General features: G+C 47.8%; 1 protein-coding gene across 1 annotated transcript in view; it reads left to right on the forward strand.

Annotated features, from left to right (window-relative positions):
- ATP8B3 (ATPase phospholipid transporting 8B3) overlaps positions 1-26,814 on the forward strand; it is an 807,548-nt gene that overhangs the window by 570,735 nt on the left and 209,999 nt on the right. Inside the window, exon 22 of the mRNA XM_073545649.1 lies at positions 5,053-5,194. Coding sequence (XP_073401750.1) covers positions 5,053-5,194 — 142 coding nt within the window. The remainder of the gene's footprint in view (positions 1-5,052; positions 5,195-26,814) is intronic.

The following is a 26,814-nucleotide window of genomic DNA, read 5'->3' on the forward strand; positions in this document are numbered from 1 at the left end:
AGGAGAGTAGGGGCAAGTCTCAACCCTCTCCATTGGCCAACCCTGGGAGACACAGACCTCGTGGTGGAAGGGGTTGGAGGGTGGTGTACCCCCTGGTGAGGTGCAGGGGTGTAAGTGTGGTGACACAGGGGGACGCCTCTGTTGTCAATCCCAGAAAGAGTTCTCCAAGTGGTGACAAACGAACGAGTGGCATAAACGTTCAGGTCCGGACCTGTGTAGGAACGAGCATGTATGGGTGACCACCAAAAAACATCCAGTGGAAGTGTGTTGTGGAGTGTTGCCAGCGCATACCAAACATGCACATACACAACCCGTTCCTCAGGTCAGAGCTTCGGAGATGTGTGTTGCCTCCAGAACATACGTTCCCAATACCAGCGGGCTCGTTTGTCATAAACCTGAGGTGCAGGTATTTGCAGGGGTGAACTCTGGATCTGCTGGGCGTCCCCGCTGTAGGTGGTTCCCTGATGGGAAGCGGTCTTGAGGGTCCAGAGGCCCCTCATTAAGGGGAGGGTACTGTCATGATCCATGCTGGATTAGGAATGATATAAAGCACAGGTAACCTTTTATTTTCCTAAGCTGTGCTTAAAGGTTTGTTTTTTGCCCCCCGGTGGCCATTAGGATTATCGCACTGTGGTGTCGTTCTTTCTAAGTTTCCCCCCGGTGGTGGTGAGCGTCATTGCACTCTGGTTTCTTAGTTAAGTGCACATGATTAGAATGCAGGTGTGATTGCTGGCTCTGCTATAAAAGAGTCACAGGTGTTGCAATCAGTGTTGGTGATAGTGTTCATTTCAACCATCCTTGGTGGAGGAAGGAGCTGGAGAGCAGCTCTGACAGAGCCTGGTGTGAAAGGAGTCATAGGGGATTTCCTTAGCTCTGACAGAGCTTGGTGGCAGCGATTTGGAGGAGAGCTGCATGCTGGTGGTGGACTCTGTTGCCAGGAGCAAGTGCAACAGAGTAAAGCTAAGTGGTGTTTCCCTGTTTGTGTTTTTCTGTAGTGTGTATTAGTGCAGCGGTGGGGCCAGTGCCTGCGCCACCCAGCTCCCTAGCAAGGGATAGGTGTAGGGTGTGCTAGGGCGATAGGTTCGTGATCGGCGCCCAGTGCAGAACCGGCATAGGGAACGTTAGGAGCATTAGGGACACTGACTCAGGGGAGTTCAGGAGGTCTCCACGTCCCCTGTCCCTATCGCAGGGCCCACCGTTGTAACTGTTTCCCTACCCCTTGTCTTGTTGTTTTAGTTACCGGCCTGCGAGTCGTGTCACACACGACTATATCACGTGCCGCGTCCTGTTGTTCTAGTTACCGGCCTGCTGGTCGCGTCACACAGGACAGCTCCACATGACAATGTAGTGCTTTAACGATTCAACCTAGTCCCGCCTGCGCCGCAGAGATATGAGTCGCCAACGAGGTCGCTCGTCGTTTATAAAGGGTGTCAAACTCAGCGATTCAGGCGCACCAGCGGGACGCCAATGATCAAAAAACGGCCCAGGACGTTCGAGCGTGATCAGCGACATTACAGCGGGGGCCACATCGCCGCTACATTTCACACATAGCAACATCGCTGACGATGTCGCTGTTGCGTCATCAAATCGGTGTCGCTTAAGTGATTAAGAGTATGAGAACACACCAGATTACAAGTTTAGATTAATGTACTATCTTTAAATTAGAGGTGCAGGGATAAAACTCAGGGGAGGGAGAAAAAAAATCCCAAAAGGGCCCCCAAGCTGGATGAGGTATGTTCGCAAGTGCGAAAGGTTCATCAAAATTATAGATAATACCTCCAAATGAACAAATCAGTGGTGCACTGATATCCCATAAAATAAAATCAATTATTGTAATAAATCAAAAACACAGTAATTAAACTGGTGACATTAAAAAGCAGAGTAACGCAATGGAGAACCATACATGCATAAGATAGTAAAATAGATAATCTAGGGAGCTTTCCAATAGTTGTAAAGTGCCTTGGTCATATTAGCAGTTAAATTGGATGTGTTTCCTAATGTGTATAGTTTATAAGATAGTAAAAATTATAGACTCAAAATGTGTAAATTGGAGCACTTACATCCTTTGATGGTGGAAAGAACTGATAGAAATGTGGTCCCAGTGCCCCAACGTGCATTTCATTCTAGCTTCATCAGAGGCCGTAGCATCATAATTATAGTGGTTTATTTTGCCGATCAGTACAGTTATGATGATTCCCACTCTATAGTTTTTTTGTTTCACTAATTAAAAAAGAAATTAAAAACTGCAGCTGCTAATTAACTAAGTATTCAGATTTAGGTTTGGGGTACACAAATACTATGGCTATGACAGTTGTGACATGGCTGAAGAACACAATATGACAGTGCTAAATCTTGTCGTCACGTTGCGACACACAAATTGGTGTGACTCTGATTTTGAAGTACAGTATTTGTAAGCAAAAACTAGAAGTCGGTGAAAAATACAGAAGTGTTGATGTGCTTCTATTATTCTTTATCTCTGGTTGTTCCATTCCTGGTTTTAGCTTAGAAATACTGATGTAAAATACTGACCAAATACTGAATGTGTGAATGTGGCCTCAAGTGGTAAAAAGGCCTTGCATGTTTTGAAATAAAAAAGAAAAAAAAGAAAATATTAACCCAGAAAACGCCTGCTGCTCTTCCATGCTGCTGCCTAGGTTCCCTTGTAATGAGGGGCAGGGTAGTAGTCACGTCTGAGCGTCGCTTTTTTGACACCCATGTCCGCTACAGGAAATTACAGTGGGGCAAAAAAGTATTTAGTCAGTCAGCAATAGTGCAAGTTCCACCACTTAAAAAGATGAGAGGCGTCTGTAATTTACATCATAGGTAGACCTCAACTATGGGAGACAAACTGAGAAAAAAAAATCCAGAAAATCACATTGTCTGTTTTTTTTTCATTTTATTTGCATATTATGTTGGAAAATAAGTATTTGGTCAGAAACAAAATTTCATCTCAATACTTTGTGATATATCCTTTGTTGGCAATGACAGAGGTCAAACGTTTTCTGTAAGTCTTCACAAGGTTGCCACACACTGTTGTTGGTATGTTGGCCCATTCCTCCATGCAGATCTCCTCTAGAGCAGTGATGTTTTTGGCTTTTCGCTTGGCAACACGAACTTTCAACTCCCTCCAAAGGTTTTCTATAGGGTTGAGATCTGGAGACTGGCTAGGCCACTCCAGGACCTTGAAATGCTTCTTACGAAGCCACTCCTTCGTTGCCCTGGCGGTGTGCTTTGGATCATTGTCATGTTGAAAGACCCAGCCACGTTTCATCATCAATGCCCTTGCTGATGGAAGGAGGTTTGCACTCAAAATCTCACGATACATGGCCCCATTCATTCTTTCATGTACCCGGATCAGTCGTCCTGGCCCCTTTGCAGAGAAACAGCCCCAAAGCATGATGTTTCCACCACCATGCTTTACAGTAGGTATGGTGTTTGATGGATGCAACTCAGTATTCTTTTTCCTCCAAACACGACAAGTTGTGTTTCTACCAAACAGTTCCAGTTTGGTTTCATCAGACCATAGGACATTCTCCCAAAACTCCTCTGGATCATCCAAATGCTCTCTAGTGAACTTCAGACGGGCCCGGACATGTACAGGCTTAAGCAGTGGGACACGTCTGGCACTGCAGGATCTGAGTCCATGGTGGCGTAGTGTGTTACTTATTGTAGGCCTTGTTACATTGGTCCCAGCTCTCTGCAGTTCATTCACTAGGTCCCCCCGTGTGGTTCTGGGATTTTTGCTCACCGTTCTTGTGACCATTCTGACCCCACGGGGTGGGATTTTGCGTGGAGCACCAGATCGAGGGAGATTATCAGTGGTCTTGTATGTCTTCCATTTTCTAATTATTGCTCCCACAGTTGATTTCTTCACTCCAAGCTGGTTGGCTATTGCAGATTCAGTCTTCCCAGCCTGGTGCAGGGCTACAATTTTGTTTCTGGTGTCCTTTGACAGCTCTTTGGTCTTCACCATAGTGGAGTTTGGAGTCAGACTGTTTGAGGGTGTGCACAGGTGTCTTTTTATACTGATAACAAGTTTAAACAGGTGCCATTACTACAGGTAATGAGTGGAGGAAAGAGGAGACTCTTAAAGAAGAAGTTACAGGTCTGTGAGAGCCAGAAATCTTGATTGCTTGTTTCTGACCAAATACTTATTTTCCACCATAATATGCAAATAAAATGAAAAAAAAACAGACAATGTGATCTTCTGGATTTTTTTCCCTCAGTTTGTCTCCCATAGTTGAGGTCTACCTATGATGTAAATTACAGACGCCTCTCATCTTTTTAAGTGGTGGAACTTGCACTATTGCTGACTGACTAAATACTTTTTTGCCCCACTGTATATACTGTGGCAGTTTCAGACTGGGTTGCCTAGGGCCCACAGGTAGAATTGTTTCCAGAGGGCCCACCCTACTGCTTCTTTGCATGGAAATTTACATGCTCACATATGTAAGAATTTTCGAACGCAAAATAGAAAAAAGTTTTTTTTTTAAATTGAGGACTTTTCACGGTGTATATAATTGCAATATTAAAGGGGTTGACCACTTCTCGGATAACTCTTTCTCAACTATTATATTTCCCCCACGTAAAATAATAACACCTATACTCACCTCTGATGCTGGCGCTGTTCCAGTAATGTCGGCACTGGCTCTCCCAGGGCTAGCGTGACATTATGTCATACGAGCCTTGCAGCCAATCAGTGTTCGCTTCACTCTTTCCTACTTCTGACAAAACTATTAGCTGGGTAGAAAGGCAAAATGAGCAATTGTAAGTACACAGTGCTATATAATATGATGACTGCAATATATTAAGAGGATAAACTCTTTAATGGGAGTTCTTCTTTAAGATATTACTGTTTACTAGTGTGGAATAGGAGCAAGACAGTCTGTTTACTAAGTGTCTGTACAAAAAACTAAAATGATTTATAGTTTGAAGTAATATAACAACTTGTTCTGCCTAACAAAGTACAAATTCTGCTTATGATAGCGTAATATTTTTATGGTAAAGTACATTGTTTTAACATTAAGAAACCTGGTTTGCTTACATCATCAGTGATATCCTAGATGAATACTGGGAGCACAACAACAATCTCTCTGGTAGTGGGCAAAATCTTCTGGACAACACCATCTTCCGAAAACATACAGACAATTTGCTGGCCAGAAAGATGGCACTTGTGGTGACTGGAGATTTTATGGTAAATATGAATTTCTTTCTTTACTAAAAAAGAAAAATAGAACATGAAAAAGTAAAATGGGTAAGGGATTTTCTCATCATAGGAAGATCTGAAAAATATCATTACGTTATGGCATCCCCTACAGATCCTCATTAATACTCAGGATGAAGATCTCATTGCAGATTTTCCATGCACAGTGGGTGGCTCGGTGGGGTTGACGGTGTAGGTGTTGTCTATGAGTTCAAACCACATCAAACAATATACTATACTAATAAATAATGGGGAAACTCTTTGAAAAGGTTAGTCCCATCTCCTAGGATGGTGACATTTGTAAAGTGCTTATAAAATTAAGCAATTTTTGCAAATAACTTTTTATTAAAATATGCCTTCATCTTTTTGCTAGTGCCACTTTTATTTTTATAGTTTACCGCTGATTGTCAAGGGAACTGGTCACCCAAGCAATCTAAGAGCAGTGGCTGAACCTGACCAGTGCTTACAAGTAGAAATGAGCAAACCTGTGGATGTTTTGGTTCACCAGGTTCGACGAACATACAGTAAAAAGTTTGGTTCAGGTCTGAACTTTACCTCGAACTTAACTACGGGCCTGAACCAAATAGGAGTCAATGTGGACCCGAACTTCGGTGCTTTAAAATGACTGTAAAATTGTCATATTCAGGGCTAGGGACTGCAAAAGGAAGCTAAATGGTGATAAGAGCAGGACAATTGCCCTGCAAACAAAAGTGCATAGGGAAATTACTTAAAGGGGTTTTGTCACCAAAGCAACCATGGTAAAATAGGAAGTAAATGAATAGCATAAAAATTTTAATAGTTTCCACAGAGACTGAGAGTTGCTACTTCCAGTCCACTTAAAAATTTCACCCACAGAGCATGGGTCAGAGTGCCCCCTCAGAAGCAGCTTACAAATTTCATTCACAGAGCATGGGGGCACAGTACCTCCACAGCTCCAAAATATTTTGATCTAGTAATGTACATTCCAAATGCCGCCGTTGAATAGCTTGTAGTATGATCTTGGATTGAGTTGGCAGTCCGAAACGAAGCTTGATACCGGCAGTCCAGTTAAAAATTTCACTTACAGAGCATGTTTCCACATTTCCCCCACAGAAGTTGATAACAAATTTCCCACCCAGGCAATGGCCCACAGTACCCCGACAGGCGGGGTGGCAGAGTACACACAGCGGCTTAAAGGCACCTTACTCCCACAGATATTGGTTCAAGAATACACCCAGCGGCTTTTGGCAAACTACTCCCACAGATATGGGTTCAAGAATACACAGAAGCTTTTGTAAAAGTACTCTTACAGATATGAGTTTAATAAAACACACAGTGGCTTTTAGCAAAGTACTCCCTAGGACATGAGCTAGAACGCCTTCTGCCTCTGCCTCAGCTGCCACTACATTTACCCTGTGGGCAGTTAGGGAGATGTAAGGCCCCTGGCCATGCTTGGTCCATGTATCGGTGCTTATGTGAACCTTGCCACTGATGGCATTTGCACAGGGCACACTTGATTTGGTCCGCAACATGTTTGTATATGGCAGGGATGGCCCGCCTGGAAAAGTAAGTGGCAGCTGGGAAGAACATACTGCGTTATAGCCACTGGCATCAGTTTTTTTAAATTGTCCATCCCCACGAGCCTGAATGGCAGCATTTTAAAGGTCAGTAATTTTGAAATGCTGTTATTCATGTCCATGGCTTGTGAGTGGCTAAGTTGGTATCTCCACTTTCTCTTAAGGATTTTGCGGATGGAAAGCTGAATTCTTCCAAGGGACGATGTGGAGATACTCAATGACACTGGTGGTGGTGTTGATACTGTCACATCCTCTAAATGCGGGAAGTTGGTAGGTGTTGATCATGAGCGTGAGAAAGAGGCTGATACTGCAGCAGAAGAGGTAGCAGGAAGAGGCTCAAATCTGTTATGGTTTTTAAGGTGTGTATTCTACTGCACTTCTTGCTTGGAATTCAGATGCCTCATCATACAGGTGGTGTTCAGGTTCAGAACATTTATGCCTCATTTTAGGGTCTTACAGCACAGCATCCAAACCACCTGTTGCTTGTAGGCAGCACATCCCCGGAAGAAATGCCACTCCAGGAAGCTTTTTTTGAGCTGTCTTTGGTGTGCTTATGAGAGCGGCATGGTGTGCAGTAGGCTGATGTACTGGCTAGGTGCTGCTCGCCATGCCTTTGCATCCTGTTCCCTCTTTTGTTGTGCTGTTGTGGCAGCATGGCCACCACCTCTTCCTTTGAAGTGCGCACATCACTAGGATTGTATCCAAACGTTCCCTACTGATTTTATTCCTCTTGAAAAGACCCACAGAGGTGCTATCTGTCTGTCATTGGCCATTCTAAGCTGAATGTGCCTGCCCTCGTCAGCTCACAGCCGCTACGCAGTTTGAGGCTGGGAAAGTACGGGAAAGGGAGACTGGCTGGCAATGCCCAGTTCCGCTGACATTTTTGTGGCTGGTTGTTTGGATTTTGTTCTTTTTGGGGGGTTTCTTGTATCCAAACATTTACTTACAATTTTATTCCTCCTGAAAACACCTGCAGATGTGCTAACTGTCCGTCAACAGCCATACTAAGCTGAATGTTCCTGCCCTCGTCAGATCGCAGCAGCTTGAGGCTAGGCAAGTACTGGCACAGAAAACTGGCTGTGAATTCCTGGTCCCGTTGACATTTTATTTTGTTGCTTGCTTTGTTTTTGCTTTGTTTTTTCAAAGCTTTCCCTTCCGATTTTATTGCTCTTGAAAAGACCCACAGAGGGGCTGAATCTAAGCTGAATGTGTCTACCCTCGTCAGATAACAGCCGCTATGCAGTCTGATGCCTGGCACATGCCAGCACGTGTGATAATTCCCTTCCCTCCTCTAATTTTGTTTTTTTTTTCCTCATCCTTCACTCCCTGGTGCATTCCTCTGTTGTATGTGAGTAATTATTTGTATGCTTGGTATTTTCAGTTACCCCTTGTTCATGTTGCCTTGTTTTCGTTGGGTTGGTGTTTAGCAGTGCATGGCAGCTCTCCTCTTCACTGGGTGAGGGAAGGGAACAGACAGAGGGCTGATTCAGTAGATAAGACAAGGGTGGTGACCCCAGAATCTTCACAATCAGAAGTATCCCGGGGAATATGTCAAGCTAGTGCGCCCCTAGTGTTAGGGACAGGGAAGGAGCCCCTGGTCACGGGTCACCCAACAGCTGAGTCATGACACACACAACCAGAATAAAGTCCTTTATTTTAAATAAACACTTTTTTATTTAAAAATAAACACAGTTATACTCACCTAACGCCCATTCCATTGAAGCCCCCGTCTCTTGTAATAAGTCAAAAATAAAAAACCATATCCTTGATCTGTCCATCGTTCTGTGCCACACTGTAATCCATATCTGGGGATAAACAGTTTTCAACCTGGATGGTGCCAAGTTGCAACCATCCAGGCTGAAAACCACTGATGAATGAGCTGCTGCTAGCTTAGCCTCAGTGACCAGCGGTGAGATCATCGAGGTTACCACCGGTCACTGAGGCTGCGTTCCCAGCTGAGGCAATGAACTGTGGTGACCTCGATGAGATTAGGGCTTGTACAATGAGAAAAAGTCTCATGATGCAGCTGTGAGTTCACCGCAGTTCACTGGGAGATATTTCAGTGAACTGCGGTGAACTCACCCCTGCACCGTGAGACTTTTTCTCATTGTGCAAGTGATGATCACTGTAGTGCAGGGGCCCACTTGCTGCAGCTCATTCTTCCTTGTTTCTCAGCATGAACGGCTGCATCATGCCACCATTCATGCTAAAGAGCACATGTCACACAGATGGATTACGGCATGGGACACTATGGATTCCAGCCATCCCTCATCCATCGAGCCAGCCAGCCAGCCATCCATCCATCCAGTCATCCCTTCATTCCTCGCAGCCTCTGTGACCAGCGGTAACCTCGATGACATCACCCATTGTCACTGATGGTGCGCTCGCAGCAGGGCATTTTACCAGTGGTTCTCAGCCTAGATGATGCATCTTGGCTTCAATGGAATGGGCATTAGGTGAGCCTGAGAATATCAGCCCCCAGATGTCTGTTTTAGCTTGGTTGGTTGTCAAAAATGGGGAACCCCATGGAGTTTTTAAAAATTATTTATTTAAATAATTAAAGAAACAGCATGGGGACCCCGCTATTCTTGATGGCAAGCCTTGCTAACACTGACAGCTGAGGGTTGCAGCCTCCAGCTGTCACTTTTTTGCGGTTGGCTATCAAAAATACAGGGCAACCCAGACCTTTTTTTAATTTAATTATTTAGAGCGCAGGCGTCGGCTGATGAATACTCCCATCAGCTGCCGCCTGCTCTCGCTATTATTAGCAGCAGCAGGCGAAGGCTGATGGAAGCTGTAGTCCCATTAGCCAGCGTCATTGATCGGAGGTAAAAAGTTTACCTCCGATCACAGCTGCAGCCTCATGCTGTCATTTGACAGCATGGGAACCTCGGTTGTCTGACTGGCGGTAATGATTTTACCACCTACCAGTAGCAGTGTTTGCCGAGCTGTCATGCACGTGCAAACACCCGGTGTTTGGGGGCGCCAAATTTTACCAGTAACACGGACTTCCTGGTGACTACTGGTTGAGTTCACCCATCTCTAATAATACTCCTACAGGTGTGGGGGGGTGCATAGTACACACAGCTGCTTATTGGAAAGTACTCCTACAGGCGTCGGGTGCAGAGTGCACACAAATGCTTTTACCACAGAAATAGCACATATAACGGTTGCAGAGCACACACAGCATTGTGTTTTCAGAGAATGCAGTCAGAATCTGTCCCTCACTCCAGCTGCATCCTATGCCTACACTAACGAGAGCAAAATGGTGGAGGCAGTCGTGATCCAGCCTTTATACAGGCCGGGTCACGTGCAGTGCCAGCCAATCAAATCCATGCCAATAGTTAGCATGGTTGTGCTTGCTCTGGAAGTGCGCACAGTCTAAAATCTTGTTGAATTTTTCAGGGAACAGGTGATGTTGTCTGTGATATGCTGGTGTAGTGCAAGCACAGCTCTCTTAGAGAAGTAATGGTGACTGGGCAACTGGTACTAGGGGACTGCGACAGCCATCAGCTTTTGGAAACTGTCTGTACCCACCAGGGGAAAATGCAGCATTTCTATGGCCAACAGATTGGAGATGGTGAAGTTCAAGCTTTTAGCTTTGGCACGTGACCACAACTGTGGAACTGAGGGCTGGCTGCTGTGCTGAGAGAGGGTAGAGTAGGTTGAACATGACAAACTGGTGGCCTGTAACCAGGGCTGCCACTAGGAATTTTGGGGCCCCATACTGGCAAAATTTTCGAGGCCCCCTTTAGACTCCGCCCAGGCTCCACCCCTCAAACTGTCCACAGTCTCACCGCCCTCTCTTGGAAAAACTCCACTTCTCACCATCACAACACTGTAAACACTTTTGGCTGAGCTCTACTCTACGCTATCCTATTAAATATTTGTTAAAATATGCAATACAATTTAGGTATATTTTTATTTATTTTTCAATTTTTAAAATGACCAATAGCATCACATGCAAGGGACAAATACCACCGCACCATGTCCAGACCACAAATATCCACCACATAGTGACCTATAATACCACATACAAAGAACAAATACCGCCACACCATGACCAGACCACATATTACTACCATAGTGACCGAATAATATCACATACAAGGGACAAATACCACCGCACCATGACCAGACCACATATTACCACCACAAAGTGACCAAATAATAGCACATACAAGGGACAAATACCGCAACACCATGTCCAGACCACATATTACCACCACATAGTGACTGAATACTACAATACTGATCAGTAATAAAAAAAACACAATACTATCACCATAAGTGCCATTATACACAGGAGATCTGTACTTAGTATGCAGTGTCTGTGTACAGGTAATACAGTGATCAATGACATTATACACAGGAGCTCTGTGTATAATGTACAGGTAATACAGTAATCACTGGTGACATTATACACAGGACCTCTGGTATATAGTATACAGTGCATAGTGTCAGTGTATAGGAAACACACACTAACTGACCAGTGATTTCTTTAGGTGAAGTCCTTCATCCTTGTTGTTCATCTTTCATCCAGCACAGATCGTCATCACGTCTTACAGCCAGGGCTCGTCTCTGCAGGAATTAACACAGTTATCTAGCGCTCCGCTTGCAGAACACATTACTTATTTTTTCCCAACTTCTACATTACAGCACATGAAGAAAAAAAGGCAACATAGCATCACTCTACACAATAACAGGACCTTCCCCCATTTAAAACAGTATACTCAAAAAATAAAATAAATACATCACTGCAGTAATAATATCCCTTAATTAGCCCCTATGGTAATAATATTCCCCATCCTGGCCCCTGTGTGTCTTATTCCTGGCTTCAGCCATATGTTCTCCCATCCCGCCCTCATGAGTGAGTATCCATTGTGCCCCATATGATCTCCCCATCTGTCTCCATCGTATCCATCCTGCCCCATGATCCTGCACCATGTGTCTCCCATAGAGTTGAGCGAAATGGGTCAAAAAATTTCAAAAGTCGCCGACTTTTGGCAAAGTCGGGTTTCATGAAACGAAACCCGACCCTAGGATGAGGTCGGCCACGAGGTCGGCGACTTACGCGCCAAAGTCGCGTTTCCAAAGTTTGTTTTGCTCTTTTTTTCAGCCAATCAGGATCCACGGACACTGTGGGCAACGTGATGACATAGGCAGGGGTCACCACCATCTTTCAGAAGGGCATGCAAGTGATTGCCTTGCTTTGGTGGGCGTCACAGGGGTTATAAAAGGGCGTGCACGCCGACCGCCATCTTACTTCTGCCGATCTTAGCATAGGGAGAGGTTGCTGCTGCTGATTCTGTAGGGAGAGCGTTAGGCAGGGAAGAAGAAAAAAAAACTGCTTCTGCTGCTAGCAATTTTGCCTGTACAACACACCAGTCACTGCAAGGGGAGGCTATATTGTGGTGGATCAGCGGTGTTGGTTGTTAGGCTGCCTTCTAAGGCTTCCTGACAGCTGCATTGCTGTTTACCCACTGCTCTGCAAACTGCTTTTTTAAAAGCAATCCCAATTTTTTTTTTTGTCCTGCTGAGGTACTGAGCGTGCATTTTTTCACACCATACAGTGGTGTACGCTCCTCACACAGTACCATGTAACAGCTGTTATCATAGCCACAGTGAAGCTATCTGTGTGTCACTCTGTGAGAATAAGTCGAGGACATGTTCTGTTCTTACAGACCTGCACCTACTAGTTTTGTCTAGATTTCAAACAGTTAAATATATTTGCTGTTTGATCACATTCAAAACTATAGAGAGACAGCGTGTGTCAGTCCTTATACTTAAAAAACACGGAGCTTGACAATTTTACGTACACCGGACAGCCGTGTACGTGCATGCTCCTCTCAGTACCGTGTAACGGCTGTTATCACGGCCACAGTGAAGCTGTGTGTCACTGTGGAAGGATAAGTGGAGGACTTGTTCCGTTCTTACAGACCTACACTCTAGGGAGATTCCTATTCTGCCCAATTCTACATACACCTTGTAGTTTGTGATACACTAGCCAATTTCTGCCTGTGACATAGCGCTCTGATATTCAGTGGGCCTCACACAATCCAAAAGTGTCCAGTGTCCACTAGTGTGTGCAGAAATTCAAAATCTCCCTTATCCTGTAGTCACTTTTTTCACACCTGTGCCATCGAGCCTGTGACATAGCGCTCTGATATTCAGTGGGCCTCACACAATCCAAAAGTGTCCAGTGTCCACTAGTGTGTGCAGAAATTCAAAATCTCCCCTGTCCTATAGACACCTTGTACCTTGTTTTACATTACTATATAGTTTGTTGGATTTTGTCTACATTTCTACAAAAAATGAGGAAGGCTGGTGGAAGAGGCCGTGGAATTGGGTGGGGGTTGGCAGCTGGTAATGATGGTGTTGGATCTGATGGTAGTGGCAAGAGCAAAATAGGACCGAATGCAGGAGGTGTTGAGCCTGCGTCATCGTCTGGCTCCATAAGGCTTCGAAGGCTTAGTTTTCTAGGAGTTGGCAAACCGCTTTTAAAGCCAGAGCATCAGGAAAAAGTTTTGTCTTACATTGCTGACTCAGCCTCCAGCTCTATCGCCTCCTCTTCTGAAGTTGTAAAAAGTTAAAGCACTGAGTCGTCATTGGAGGCTCATGTTCATGAACCACACCTTTCCTTGTGTCCTTCACCCCAACCAAGATTGAAGGATGACGCAGGCCACACTACTGATTACTCCATGGAGCTGTTTTCACATACCATGCCTGGATTATCAAGTCAAATGGTGAATTACCCAGGCCAAGATGAATCTGACATGGAGTGCACTGATGCACAGCCGCTGATAGATGATTCTGCTGGTACATTCACTCAGCGCACTACATTGTCCTCGCAGTGTACAGAGCCAGATTCTGACCCTGATGAGACTCAGGTGCCCCTTCCCGCACACTATACCACCATACACGGTGACACAGAGGAAGGTGCACATGACATTGAAGAGGAGGTGATGGATGACCCAGTTGTTGACCCAGATTGGCATCCATTGGGGGAAGAGGGTGCTGCTTCCAATAGCTCAGATGAGGAGCATCCACAGCAGACATCGACATCGCAACAGCTGTTATCTGGCAGGCCCGGAGCACTCCAAAGACAGGTTCCAAAAATCAAAAGAGTTGCTGGACAGCTTGTCCAGAGGGTCAAAAGATCACAGCGTGCTAGACCGCAAAATGTCTACCAAAGTAGGAAGAGTGCAGTGTGGCACTTTTTTGAACAAAATCCTCATGATCAGGCCAAGATTATCTGTAAGAAGTGCGCAAAGACCTTTAGCCGAGGGAAAAATCTGAAAAATTTGAATACCAGTTGCATGCTTAGACATTTAACCACCATGCACTTGCAAGCGTGGACACAACACCAAACCTCAAGTGCCACATGTGCAACTGATCACAAAGAAGGTAGTCAGCAACGCTACATTGTTTCCCCCACTGTAAGCCCATCGGTTAGCACAGCAGCAAATGTTGAGGTGTCGTTGCAAGGCCACAGCAGTCAGGGAATCCCACTGTTATATCAACGAAATACTGAATCTAGGCCATCAGAAAGAACACCAACTCCATCACCATCATCAACCCTCTCTCAGTCCGCCCTATCCACCGCTACTTCCACCATATGCAGCTCTCAAGTCCAGCTCACCCTCCCAGACACTATGAGTAGGTCAAGAAAGTACTCAGTCTCTCATCCGCGTACACTGGGTTTGAACGCCCACATTGGCAAACTAATCTCGTTTGAGATGATGCCCTATCGGTTGGTGGAAAGCGCAGCTTTCCGCGAACTCATGGCCTATGCAGTACCACGCTATGACCTACCCAGTCGCCACTTCTTCTCTCGCAAAGCCATCCCAGCCCTCCACCATCATGTAAAAGACCGCATTGTCCATGCACTCAAGCAGTCAGTGAGTGGAAAGGTGCACCTCACAACTGATGCATGGTCCAGTCGGCATGGCCAGGGCCGTTACGTGTCCATCACTGCGCATTGGGTTAATGTGGTGGATGCAGGGTCCACAGGGGACAGCGGTGGTGGGACAGTGCTGCCTAGCCCATGGTATAGGAAACAGTTGGCTGTAGGCGTTCGACCCTCCTCCTCCTCCAGAAGCGAAAGCTCGTCCACAGAGCACAGTCGTACGAGCACTCCATCTGCAGCTGCCACTGTTGCACACGAGGTGTCCCCCTATCGAGCAGCTAGTGGAAAGCGTCAGCAGGCTGTGTTGCAGATGATGTGTTTGGGCGAAAGACACACCGCCGAGGTGCTGGCCGAGTACTTGAAGCGACAAACTGAGTCATGGCTGGGCAGTGTACATCTTGAGGCAGGCAAGGTAGTTAGTGATAACGGCCGTAATTTTGTGGCAGCCATAGCCCTTTCAAAACTCAGCCACATACCTTGCTTGGCTCACACCTTGAACCTGGTGGTGCAGTGCTTCCTCAAAAATTATCCGGAGTTAACAGCCCTGCTCCAGAAGGTGCAAAGACTGTGCGCGCACATCCGCCGGTCGCCTGTACTCTCCGTTCGTATGCAGAAGCTGCAGCGATTGCTCCACCTTCCCAACCACCGCCTCATTATCGACATTGCAACAAGGTGGAACTCCACCCTGCACATGGTGGAGTGGCTGTGCGAGCAGAGGCAGGCCATAATGCATTTGTGGGAGGATACACGGCCAGGCACTTTGAGAGCAGACATGGAGTTGACAGGTGTGCAGTGGTCGAAGCTGAAAGACCTCTGTAAAGTCCTTCAGTGTTTTGAGGAATGCACATGGCTGGTAAGCGCAGATGACGCCATCCTAAGCATGAGCATCCCACTTATGCGTCTGCTCATGCAAACTTTGACGCACCTTAAGGAGCAGGCGTCTGCAGCCAATGTTGATGAGGAGGAAGAGGAGGAGGGAATCCTTGATGACATTCAGCCATTGTCTGCTCAGGGACCTCTCCTGGACGAGGTGGAGGAAGAAGAGGAGGAGGAGGATGATGGGGATGATTACTTAGGGGAGGAGGATGCATCTCGTTGGGCAAGTGAAAATGTTGGCGTGGCAAGGTCTGGTACAGGGTTTGTGCGTGACTGGAGGGATGTGGATTTGCCAGAAAGTGCTCCTCCAACCAGCACTCGCAGTGCATCATTGACACCGGGAACATTGGCCCACATGTCAGATTATGCCTTGCAGATCCTAAAAAGGGACCCCCGCATTGCCAAAATGATGAACGATGACGACTACTGGTTGGCCAGCATCCTGGATCCACGCTATAAAGGCAAATTACAAAACATCATGCCACAGGAGAACCTTGACCTAATATTGGCTAATAAATAAGCAACTCTGGTAAATCGGTTGCTTGAGGCATTCCCAGCACACAGCAGCGGTGATGGTTCTCACACGAGCCGTACGGGCCGGGGGCAGCTTGGCAGAGGTGTTCATGGTGCACACAGCAGAAGTGGCGTTGGAGACAGGGGTTTCATGACAATGTTGTGGACTGATTTTTCAAGTACCGCTCACACAACTGGTAATACTGCATCGATGGAAAGTGACAGGAGACAGCAGTTGTCAACTATGGTTACAAACTACTTTTCCTCCCATATCGATGTTCTCCCACACAGGTCATTCCCCTTTGACTATTGGGCCGCTAAACTGGACACCTGGCCTGAATTGGCACAATATGCCTTACAGGAGCTCGCTTGCCCAGCTGCAAGTGTGCTATCGGAAAGAGTCTGGATCAATCCTGACAGAAAAAAGGACCCGTCTGTCAACCCAAAATGTGGATGATCTAACCTTCATTAAAATGAACCATGCATGGGTTTCCAAGGATTTTGTCCCACCTTCCCCTGATGACACATAGGGTGACAGAAAAATGGCTTGCTTTGGTCCACCTCTTCCTGGGACTTGACCTATTTCGCCTTTTGCATCAGCTGAATGTCCAACATCAACATATGCCACTTTCTAAAACTCCCTAACTGTGCTGCCTCCCCCCCATGGCCGGGGTCACCACCTAGCGCACGACACCGTGCAAGTGCCGTTGCCCTGGACAGGTGGGTAGGCCGACTCTTGGGCGCGGGCACTGGCACAGGGTCCCTCATAGTGCAATCAAGTGTCTCTGACGGTGGTGGTGCACACCCGCCGTCAGACACACCGCCGTACTATGAGGGGCCCAGTGCCAGTACCGACGCCCACGAGTGGGCCCCCCTTGCTTGGGCAGGGCCCCAGCATTTGCAGTCTTTACCTCTCCCTGCTCCTCCGCTGTGTAGTCTGGGCCGTCAAATCCATACTGTGCCTGACACCGTCTGAGCCTGCCTCCTGATGTATAGACATATATTTTGAATGTGTACGCTATCCATACATGTTATCCGGGGATACGGTACCCTTTCTCACCTTTGTGCAATCACGTGCAATCCATACTGGGCCTAACACCGTCTGAGCCTGCCTCCTGATGTATAGACATATATTTTGAATGTGTACGCTATCCATACATGTTATCCGGGGATACGGTACCCTTTCTCACCTTTGTGCAATCACGTGCAAGCCATACTGGGCCTAACACCGTCTGAGTCTGCCTCCTGATGTATAGACATTGTGATAAAACACTCCGGGATCGCCTTTGCTGGGGTCAAAGGTCACGTGCGTTCAGCATGAAACTCAGGAGCAGAGCTGGGATTCGTGTATAACTGACCCTGGGTCAGGTTTATTAACGGTGAAAGCAATGCATAAAGAAATAAAACATAAAACAAATCCTTGCCTGTCCGGCACTAACTAAACAATGGACAACCTAACTACCAACTGGCGGGCTTCTCCCGTCCAGCCAAACCACAGTTGCAGTGGGCACTGCTTCCACTCACGTGTGTCTCTCACACAGACAGGCCCTCTGTGTTCCTAGGCTGAGACACTCACACAACCACCTTGCATCCTTTTATATCCACCTCCCATTATTCATTAGCAAGCAGGTGCGATACTGACCAGACTAGGCCACATAGGAAAGGAATCTGGGCGAGATATACCTGCCCTCATCCACTATTCCCACATGATTCTCACATATCCCCCCCCTCTGCTCAGACCACTCCGGTCGAGCAATGACACCCACCAAACAGTGCACTCGGGACAGGGCATCTGCATTTCCCATCTGTACCCCTGGGCGGTGCTCCACCGTAAAAGTGTAGGCCTGCAGGGCAAGGAACCACCGGGTCACCCGGCTATTCCGTTCCTTGTTCAAGTGCATCCACTTGAGAGGGGCATGGTCAGTGATCAGCCTGAACTTTCAGCCCACCAGGTAATATTTGAGGGCCTCTAGAGCCCACTTAATGGCGAGGCACTCTTTTTCTACGACTGCATATCTTTGCTCGTGTTTATTCAGCTTCCTGCTGAGATAGAGGACTGGGTGTTCCACTCCGTCCCTCACTTGTGAGAGTACAGCCCCGATACCGGTATCAGAGGCATCCGTTTGTACCACAAACTCGCTGCGGAAGTCCGGAGTCACCAGTACGGGTTGAGAGCAAAGTGCCCGTTTTAGGCTATGGAAGGCTTCTTCAGCCGCTAAACTCCATTTAATCATGACGGAGTCTTTCCCTTTTGTAAGATCCGTCAGGGGGGTAGCGATGGCTGCAAAATTGGGTATGAACCGGCGATAATAGCCGGCGATCCCCAGGAAGGCTTGTACCTGCTTCTTGTTGACAGGTTGCTGCCAGTCCTGAACTGCCTGAATCTTATCAACCTGGGGTTTAACAACACCCCTCCCAATTACATACCCCAAATACCGGGCTTCTTCTAGCCCGATGTGACATTTCTTGGGGTTCGCGGTTAGACCTGTCTCCCACAGGTCGTCAATCACAGCTTGTACTTTCTGGAGAGGAGTCTCCCAGTCAAAGCTGTAAATGACAATGTCCTCCAAATAGGCCGAAGCGTACTGCCTATGTGGCCTCAGGACTCGATCCATCAGTCTCTGGAAGGTCGCCGGTGCTCCGTGCAGTCCAAACGGCATATACACATACTGAAATAAACCTTCCGGCGTAGCAAATGCCGTCTTTTCTCTGGCAGCCTCCACCAGAGGGATCTGCCAATACCCCTTTGTTAGGTCTAGGGTCGTAATATACCGGGCTTTTCCTAACCGATCTATTAACTCATCGACCCGGGGCATGGGGTAGGCATCAAATTTTGAGACCGCATTCAGTTTCCTGAAGTCATTGCAGAACCGGATGGTGCCGTCCGGTTTAGGAATTAGCACAATCGGGCTGGACCACGCACTGTGCGATTCCTCAATGACTCCTAACTCTAACATTGCCTTCACTTCTCGGGAAACGGCTTCACGGCGCGCTTCCGGGATTCGGTAGGGCTTTACGTGAACTGTGACACCAGGTTCCGTTACGATGTCATGTTTCATTAGCATAGTCTGCCTGGGTTTTTCTGAGAAAAACTTTTGGTTGTGAAGTAGAAACTGCCTGACTTCCGTCTTTTGCCGCTCCGAGAGAGTCTCTGCAACCCGTACCTCCGGTACGGTATGCGAGCAGACAGGACGGGCCAGCTCCGCTGACAAGGCAGACCGATCCTTCCAGGGCTTTATCAGATTTACATGATAAATCTGTTCAGGTTTCCGTTTACCTGCCTGGTATACTTTGTAGTTTACTTCACCAACTCTTTCCTTGATCTCAAAGGGGCCCTGCCACTTTGCCAGGAACTTACTGTCCACCGTGGGGACCATATCAACACCCTATCTCCGGGTGCAAACGTGCGTATCTTGGCGCCCCTATCATAGATTCTTTTTTGGGCTCCTTGAGCCTGTATCATGTGTTCTTTGACGATAGGCATAACAGCCGCAATACGGTCCTGCATTTGTGTGACGTGATCTATCACTGTTTTAAACGGAGTGACCTGACCCTCCCAGGTTTCTTTTGCAATGTCTAACTGTCCGCGAGGACGTCGGGCGTACAATAACTCGAAAGGCGAGAATCCCGTGGAAGACTGGGGTACTTCCCTGATGGCAAAAAGCAAATACGGAAGTAAATAGTCCCAGTTCTTCCCATCCTTGTTTATCACCTTTCTCAGCATCTGCTTCAGAGTTTTATTGAACCGTTCGACCAACCCGTCTGTTTGAGGGTGATACACGGATGTGCGTAACGGTTCGATTTGTAACAATCGGCAGATCTCCTTCATTACCCTGGACATAAAGGGGGTCCCCTGGTCGGTGAGTATCTGTTTTGGTATACCGACCCGACTAAACACATGCACCAGTTCCTTGGCAATCGTCTTGGTGGCTGTGTTACGCAAAAGGATGGCCTCCTGGTAACGAGTGGCATAATCCAAGATGACCAGGATATGTTGGTGTCCACGTGCAGACCGTGGAAGGGGCCCAACTAAATCCATCCCAATCCTCTCAAACGGGACTTCAATAATAGGTAGGGGTACCAAAGGGCTACAGAACCGGGGCTTAGGTGCAGAGGCTTGGCAGTCAGGACAAGACTCACAATATACACGGATATCGTGATGCATGCCTGGCCAAACAAAACAGTGTAATATCCTTTCGGTGGTTTTCTGGACTCCCAGGTGACCTCCCATCACATGTCCGTGGGCCAGGTCCAGCACCTGCCGCCGGTAGGGTTTTGGCACGACTAATAGTTGCACCGTATCTTCCCCCTTTTTCTCTATCTGATAGAGTAAATCATTCTCCAGAACCATGTAAGGATATGCCAGCCTAGAGCCAGGTTCTACGGGTACCCCATTTATCACTTTTACATTTGCCCTAGCCTGAGAAAGGGTAGGATCCTTTATTTGCTCGCTTTGGAAGTCATCTTTCTGAACTTCTAAATCCGGCAAACGGGGAGGTGGACGGCTGTCGGCCTCCTCCTCTTCCCCGGCCTCCTCCGTATCACCCGCCATGACTGAAAACGGGAACTGCAGGTCATTTCCAGCAGACTCTTCCCCCGAGTCTTCCGGGGAGACCTCTTCCAGGGGTTCGGGACCCACACGCTCCCTGGGAGAAGAATCATGTACACTATTACCCGAGGGCATCAACTGATTCTCCCACAATTGCCAGAAGTGGGGAAAATCCCGGCCCAGGATAACATCATGCAATAACGCTGGGACGAGTCCCACTTTATGTTGCACAGACCCATAGGAAGTAGTAATGCATATGACCGTGGTGAGGTACGAACAGGTGTCTCCATGCACACATGTTACAGAAAATTTGTCTGATGGTCCAGTCGGGGCTGACACCAGACTGGCCTTCACCAGAGTCACCACACTTCCCGAGACTAACAATGCCACCACATTTTTTCCACCAACAGTTAAATCACACAAGTGTTTTTCCACCGCCTTTTGACCAGCATTCACACTCACTACCCGTGCAACCATAGACATGCGTTTTTTTAGAGTCTGTGACGTCGCACTGCATGGGTTCAGTAGTGAGCGGACAGTTCGCAGCAATATGTCCCATCTCTTGGCAGCGGAAACACCTAACGGGCCCCTTGCTTAGACCATAGTTCGTTACTCTCGGCCTCGCAATGCGGGCAGTCCCGTTTTCCTCCCCCACTGTCTTAGGGATTTTTCCATCTCCCCTATTCCCTGGAACAGTCTTACCGGTTCCACGTGGAGATGATGAAGAACGAGGTGGGGTAGCGTCGTCTCGGAGTCCTTCCGCCACGGAGTAACGTTCAACCAGATCCACCAGTTGATCTGCCGTCGTAGGATTTCCATGGCTTACCCACTTCCTCAGGGCTGGCGGTAGAGCTCTCAGGTACTTGTCCATGACGACTTTCTGGATTATCTCTGGCGCTGTCAACACCTCGGGTTGTAGCCACTTCTTCGTCACGTGGATCAGGTCGAACATTTGGGACCGCGGTGGTTTATCCTGCTGATAAGTCCATTGATGCACTCTCTGTGCACGGACAGCGGTCGTCACTCCCAGCCGGGCCAAGATCTCGGCTTTCAGTTTGTCAAAGTCCTGCGCGCCTTCAGGCTCTAAGTCATAATAAGCCTTTGGGGCCTCACCGGAAAGAAACGGGGCAATCAGGCCGGCCCATCGTGCCTTCAGCCATTTTTCTCTCACCGCCGTCCGTTCAAACGTGGTCAGGTATGCCTCGACGTCATCTTCGGTCGTCATTTTCTGCCAGTACCGACTCACGTGAATCACTCTCGACTCGGCTTCCAGGTTAAGCTCAGGTAAGCTTGCTAAGCGCTGCGCCACCTGCTGGAGAAGCGAACGATCGGTAACTGTCATGTCCACCAACTCCTTCAGCTGGGCCATCATCACCCGATTAGCTTCTTGCTGGACGGCGGTGGACTGTACCAGCGCTTTCACCACGTCCTCCATGCTCATGCTTGCAACGTGATGCCCGCGTTCTCCACCACAATGTGATAAAACACTCCGGGATCGCCTTTGCTGGGGTCAAAGGTCACGTGCGTTCAGCATGAAACTCAGGCGCAGAGCTGGGATTCGTGTATAACTGACCCTGGGTCAGGTTTATTAACGGTGAAAGCAATGCATAAAGAAATAAAACATAAAACAAATCCTTGCCTGTCCGGCACTAACTAAACAATGGACAACCTAACTACCAACTGGCGGGCTTCTCCCGTCCAGCCAAACCACAGTTGCAGTGGGCACTGCTTCCACTTACGTGTGTCTCTCACACAGACAGGCCCTCTGTGTTCCCAGGCTGAGACACTCACACAACCACCTTGCATCCTTTTATATCCACCTCCCGTTATTCATTAGCAAGCAGGTGCGATACTGACCAGACTAGGCCACATAGGAAAGGAATCTGGGCGAGATATACCTGCCCTCATCCAATATTCCCACATGATTCTCACAACATATATTTTGAATGTGTACGCTATCCATACATGTTATCCGGGGATACGGTACCCTTTCTCACCTTTGTGCAATCACGTGCAAGCCATACTGGGCCTAACACCGTCTGAGCCTGCCTCCTGATGTATAGACATATATTTTGAATGTGTACGCTATCCATACATGTTATCCGGGGATACGGTACCCTTTCTCACCTTTGTGCAATCACGTGCAAGCCATACTGGGCCTAACACCGTCTGAGCCTGCCTCCTGATGTATTGACATATATTTTGAATGTGTACGCTATCCATACATGTTATCCGGGGATACGGTACCCTTTCTCACCTTTGTGCAATCACGTGTAATCCATACTGGGCGTGAGAACGGCTGGCGTGCTGTTAAGCAAGCTACAGCACCTGTGGTTTGCACACGTAAGCTTTTCATTTTTTCAGGAATGACGGTTAGGCCTAATTCCGGAACTGCGGTTGACCTGCACTTACTGGGAAATCATCGTTCGCGGGTAATAATTGTAATCAGTGATCCCCATCACTAACGTTGTTCAGCGGGTTATCTGCACCTGTAAGCGACAAACGCTGGCCTTTTCAGTGTAGCGCACATGCAGCCACGGACATGTAAGGGCATGACACACCAGTTATTGGCCAATCTCATGTGCCAGAGCCTCACGTGTCCCTCTAGTAAGCCGGACTCGGACCGCGGGGCATGACAGAGTCTCGTTCGTTAATGGAATTAAGCTTGCAATGTGTGCATCTTTTCTGTAGCTGGCATGGTTGAGGTTTCCCAGGTGGAGTCGAATTTAACCGTAGGCTCCACTCCTGGTGGTGCCCTTCTGGACATTCCTTTAAGGTTCAGCTTTGCAGCCATACTGCCCACGTAAAACAAACACTTTGCCTTCATGAACGCTGTTTGGAGGGTCATGACTCGTGGGAATAACGCTGCCCAATCAGTTAACCTGCTAGAGAGATCCTTCGTTGCTCCCAAGCATGACATCACACTCCCTAGGAGGAAGGTAATGCCACTGTGGCGACCGTACTCCTGGGGGCGACACAAGTGCACTGATGCCCAGCCACTGCTCGATGAATCTGCTGGTACATTGACCCAGACCACTACATTCCCCTCGCACGCTACACGGCCTGAATCTGACCCTGATGAAACTCAGGTTACCCTTCCCATATACAGTTCCATCTTACACGGTGACAAAGAGGAAGCTGCAGATGAAAGTGCAGGTTCGGCCCACCCACCATCAGACACACCACCGTACTATCAGGGGCCATGTGCCAGGGCTGTCGCCAACGAGTGGGCCCCCTCTTCTTGCTCAGGATCACAGCACTTGCAAGGTCCAGACTAGTACAGGGATTCCCTAGCGAGGAGACTTATTTGATTGTTTTCAATGTTGGGACAGCAATTTTTGGGGAGCACTATACTCTGGAGAATGATAGATGGGGCCCACCATACACTGGAACATTCCAAAGGTGGACATCAGACACTGGAGCAGCATTTACAGGGCCCATTATACACTAGAGCATTAGAAATGGGGCCCATTATGTTTGGAGCATTATTTGGGCCCATAAGACAGTGGAGCTTCATCCATGGGGACCAACATATACTGTAGCATTATGTGGAGCTCATCATATACTGTTTCAAACATTATATGGGACCAATGATTCTGTATGGAGAAATAGATGGGCCTCGTCATGAGATGTAAAAAGTGAAGTATTTTTCATTGTACTATACCGCTATTTCTCTGCCGTATCGGAGCATGATGAGTTGTGGTATGTGTTAAAGGGGCGCTCTTTCGCCCAGGGCACATGAAAACCTGGAGCCAGCCCTACCCACCCACAACTTTAGCCAAATAACCCCCATTTTTCAGTGCGTAACTTGTATTATGAAGTTAATTAAGGTTGACAAGCTTAAGCAAGAAGAATTGATGCTTTTGGCATTCAAATGGGCACTGTAGGTGTGTTTCCTGTCCTCCTCTCACTGCCGACTTTTATTCCCCATTGACTTACATTGGGTTTCGTGTTTAGGGACGACCCCGACTTTTCCCTATAATCGGCCGATCTTGCTCGACCCGACTTTTGGAAAAGTCGGGTTTCACGAAACGAAACTCGACCCTAAAAAAACAAAAGTCGCTCAACTCTAGTCTCCCATCCTGCCCCCTCCTGTGTCTCACATTCTGCCCCTTCCTGTGTCTTACTGTCACATTCTGCCCCGTGCCTCACATTCTGCCACCTCCTGTGTCTCACTGTCACATTCTGCCCCCATGTCTTGCATTCTACTCTCATCATGTCCAGCATTCTGCCCCCATCATGTCCAGCATTCTGCCCCCATCATGTCCAGCATTCTGTCACCATCATGTCCAGCATTCTGCCCCCATCATGTCCAGCATTCTGCCACCATCATGTCCAGCATTCTGCCACCATCATGTCCAGCATTCTGCCCCCATCATGTCCAGCATTCTGCCCCCATCATGTCCAGCATTCTGGCCCTGGCCCCCCGGATGGCTGCTTTCAATAAAAAAAAAGTTCTTCTTACCTTGCCACGTTCCAGTGGCGACGCTCGCGCTCCTTCCACGCTGCTGAAGTGCCCACTCGCCAGCGACTGACAGTGACGACAGACGCCGGTGACGTGCGTGCTGCAGCTGACATCAGCTGCCAGCCTCTGATTGGCTGGTGGCTGTTAACTATTGATGTGCGGGCTGAAGGGCCCGCATGTCAATAGTGTTTAGCTGCCGCAGCGGCGCTATGGTCCCGGTTTAGCGTGCCAGTAGGGGCCCGGTGAGCAGATGAGACGGGGCCCGATGCGGGCCCCCTCTGCCCACCGGGCCCCATACACCAGTCAGGGCAGTAATGCCCTGATGGCGACCCTGCCTGTAACTGCGGTGCAGGTTGAGATGTCATGGTGGATTTAGAATGATTTGTTGTGCTTAGTGAAACAAAAACAGCAGCCATCTCAATTTCTATAACAGCTGACGGGCTCTTGCTCATCCCAACTTTAGGGAGTAAAGAAGTGGAGGTTCTGCGGCCGGAGACCTGTGTGAGAACACTTGCCATGGTGACTGAGGAGGAAGAAGCAGCAGATGCAATTGATGGAATGGCCGGTGATTGGCAAAGGCCCGCTTGTCCACATTTTAGCGCAGTGAGAGTCCCAGGCTAAGGCATGTTGATCGCATATATGCCAGTTCATGGATGTAGTAGTAAAATTATTGCAATTTTTGACACTACTTAGTCATTTTTTGTACAGTTGGCAGATAACGTGAGTTGGGAGATCCCTTGTGATCTCAAAACATGGCCATGCTAGGCAACCCTTGCCGCCCCTGCAAACTGCAGACTCTTGACCGCTGCTGGCCACAGCCAGAGTTGTAGCTGAGGATGCAGTGCTTGTCATGGTTGCATCACTCCATGTCTGTGCAGCAAGCCACAACGTAACCTTTTCGTCTTCCTCCTCCTCCTCCACCTTTTCTGCTGAGCTACTCAGCTTTTATGCATCTGAGTTTACATCAAGTAGGATATGTAACCTCATTGTCATTCTCTCTCTTCTCTCACTCCTTGCACTGAGAGTCACCCTCCTCCTCTTCCTGCCCTGACAGCACGGTACAGATCGCAGGTGCCTTTGGTATCTGAGTCTCATCGGGATCACGTCCAAGCCTGGGCGTTAACGTCTCGGGACTATGGTGTGGATTCTGCTTGGAACCTACCTCGACCGGCCCTGGATCCAACGGGAAAATATTTGGGGCATTGGTGCAGATGCTTTCCTTCTCTGGATTCTGTTAATATTTGGAGCAAACTTCTGATGCCCATGGGATAGAATGTGTGAACAGATCTGCAGACTCAGCCATCTGTGGTTCCACATAGTCAGTTGGGCAGTTGGAAAGTTGTGATGCAGGGGGAAACAAGGGTAATTGAGGTGCCACCTCTGAGGCTTGTACGGTGTGTGACATTAAAGTGGAGGAAAAGTAGGAGTGGCCACTTTATGCAGCGCTTACCATCCACTATACTGGAACTGTAAGTAGAATACTGTATTTTTTAGCCTTAGGGCAGGTGCACATAACTGTTCTCTCTCCATCCGAGAAAAAGGTCACATTATTTTGATCAGACTCTGATCAGAGTTTGATGAGCATTGCATCAGTTTTTCTCAGAAGTGGAGAGAAAAAAAAGTTTATCTACCCTCTCCATTCTGTAAGTCCATGAAAATCGGACCAGACTCAGATTTCTGATATTTTTCACAGTCTCCTAGATTTGCACTGTGGATTTTGATCCGACATTTCCTGATTTTTTC

Source organism: Dendrobates tinctorius, unplaced genomic scaffold, assembly GCF_039654945.1.
Source record: "Dendrobates tinctorius isolate UK_male_01 unplaced genomic scaffold, ASM3965494v1 ptg000011l, whole genome shotgun sequence".
Classification (NCBI taxonomy): domain Eukaryota; kingdom Metazoa; phylum Chordata; class Amphibia; order Anura; family Dendrobatidae; genus Dendrobates; species Dendrobates tinctorius.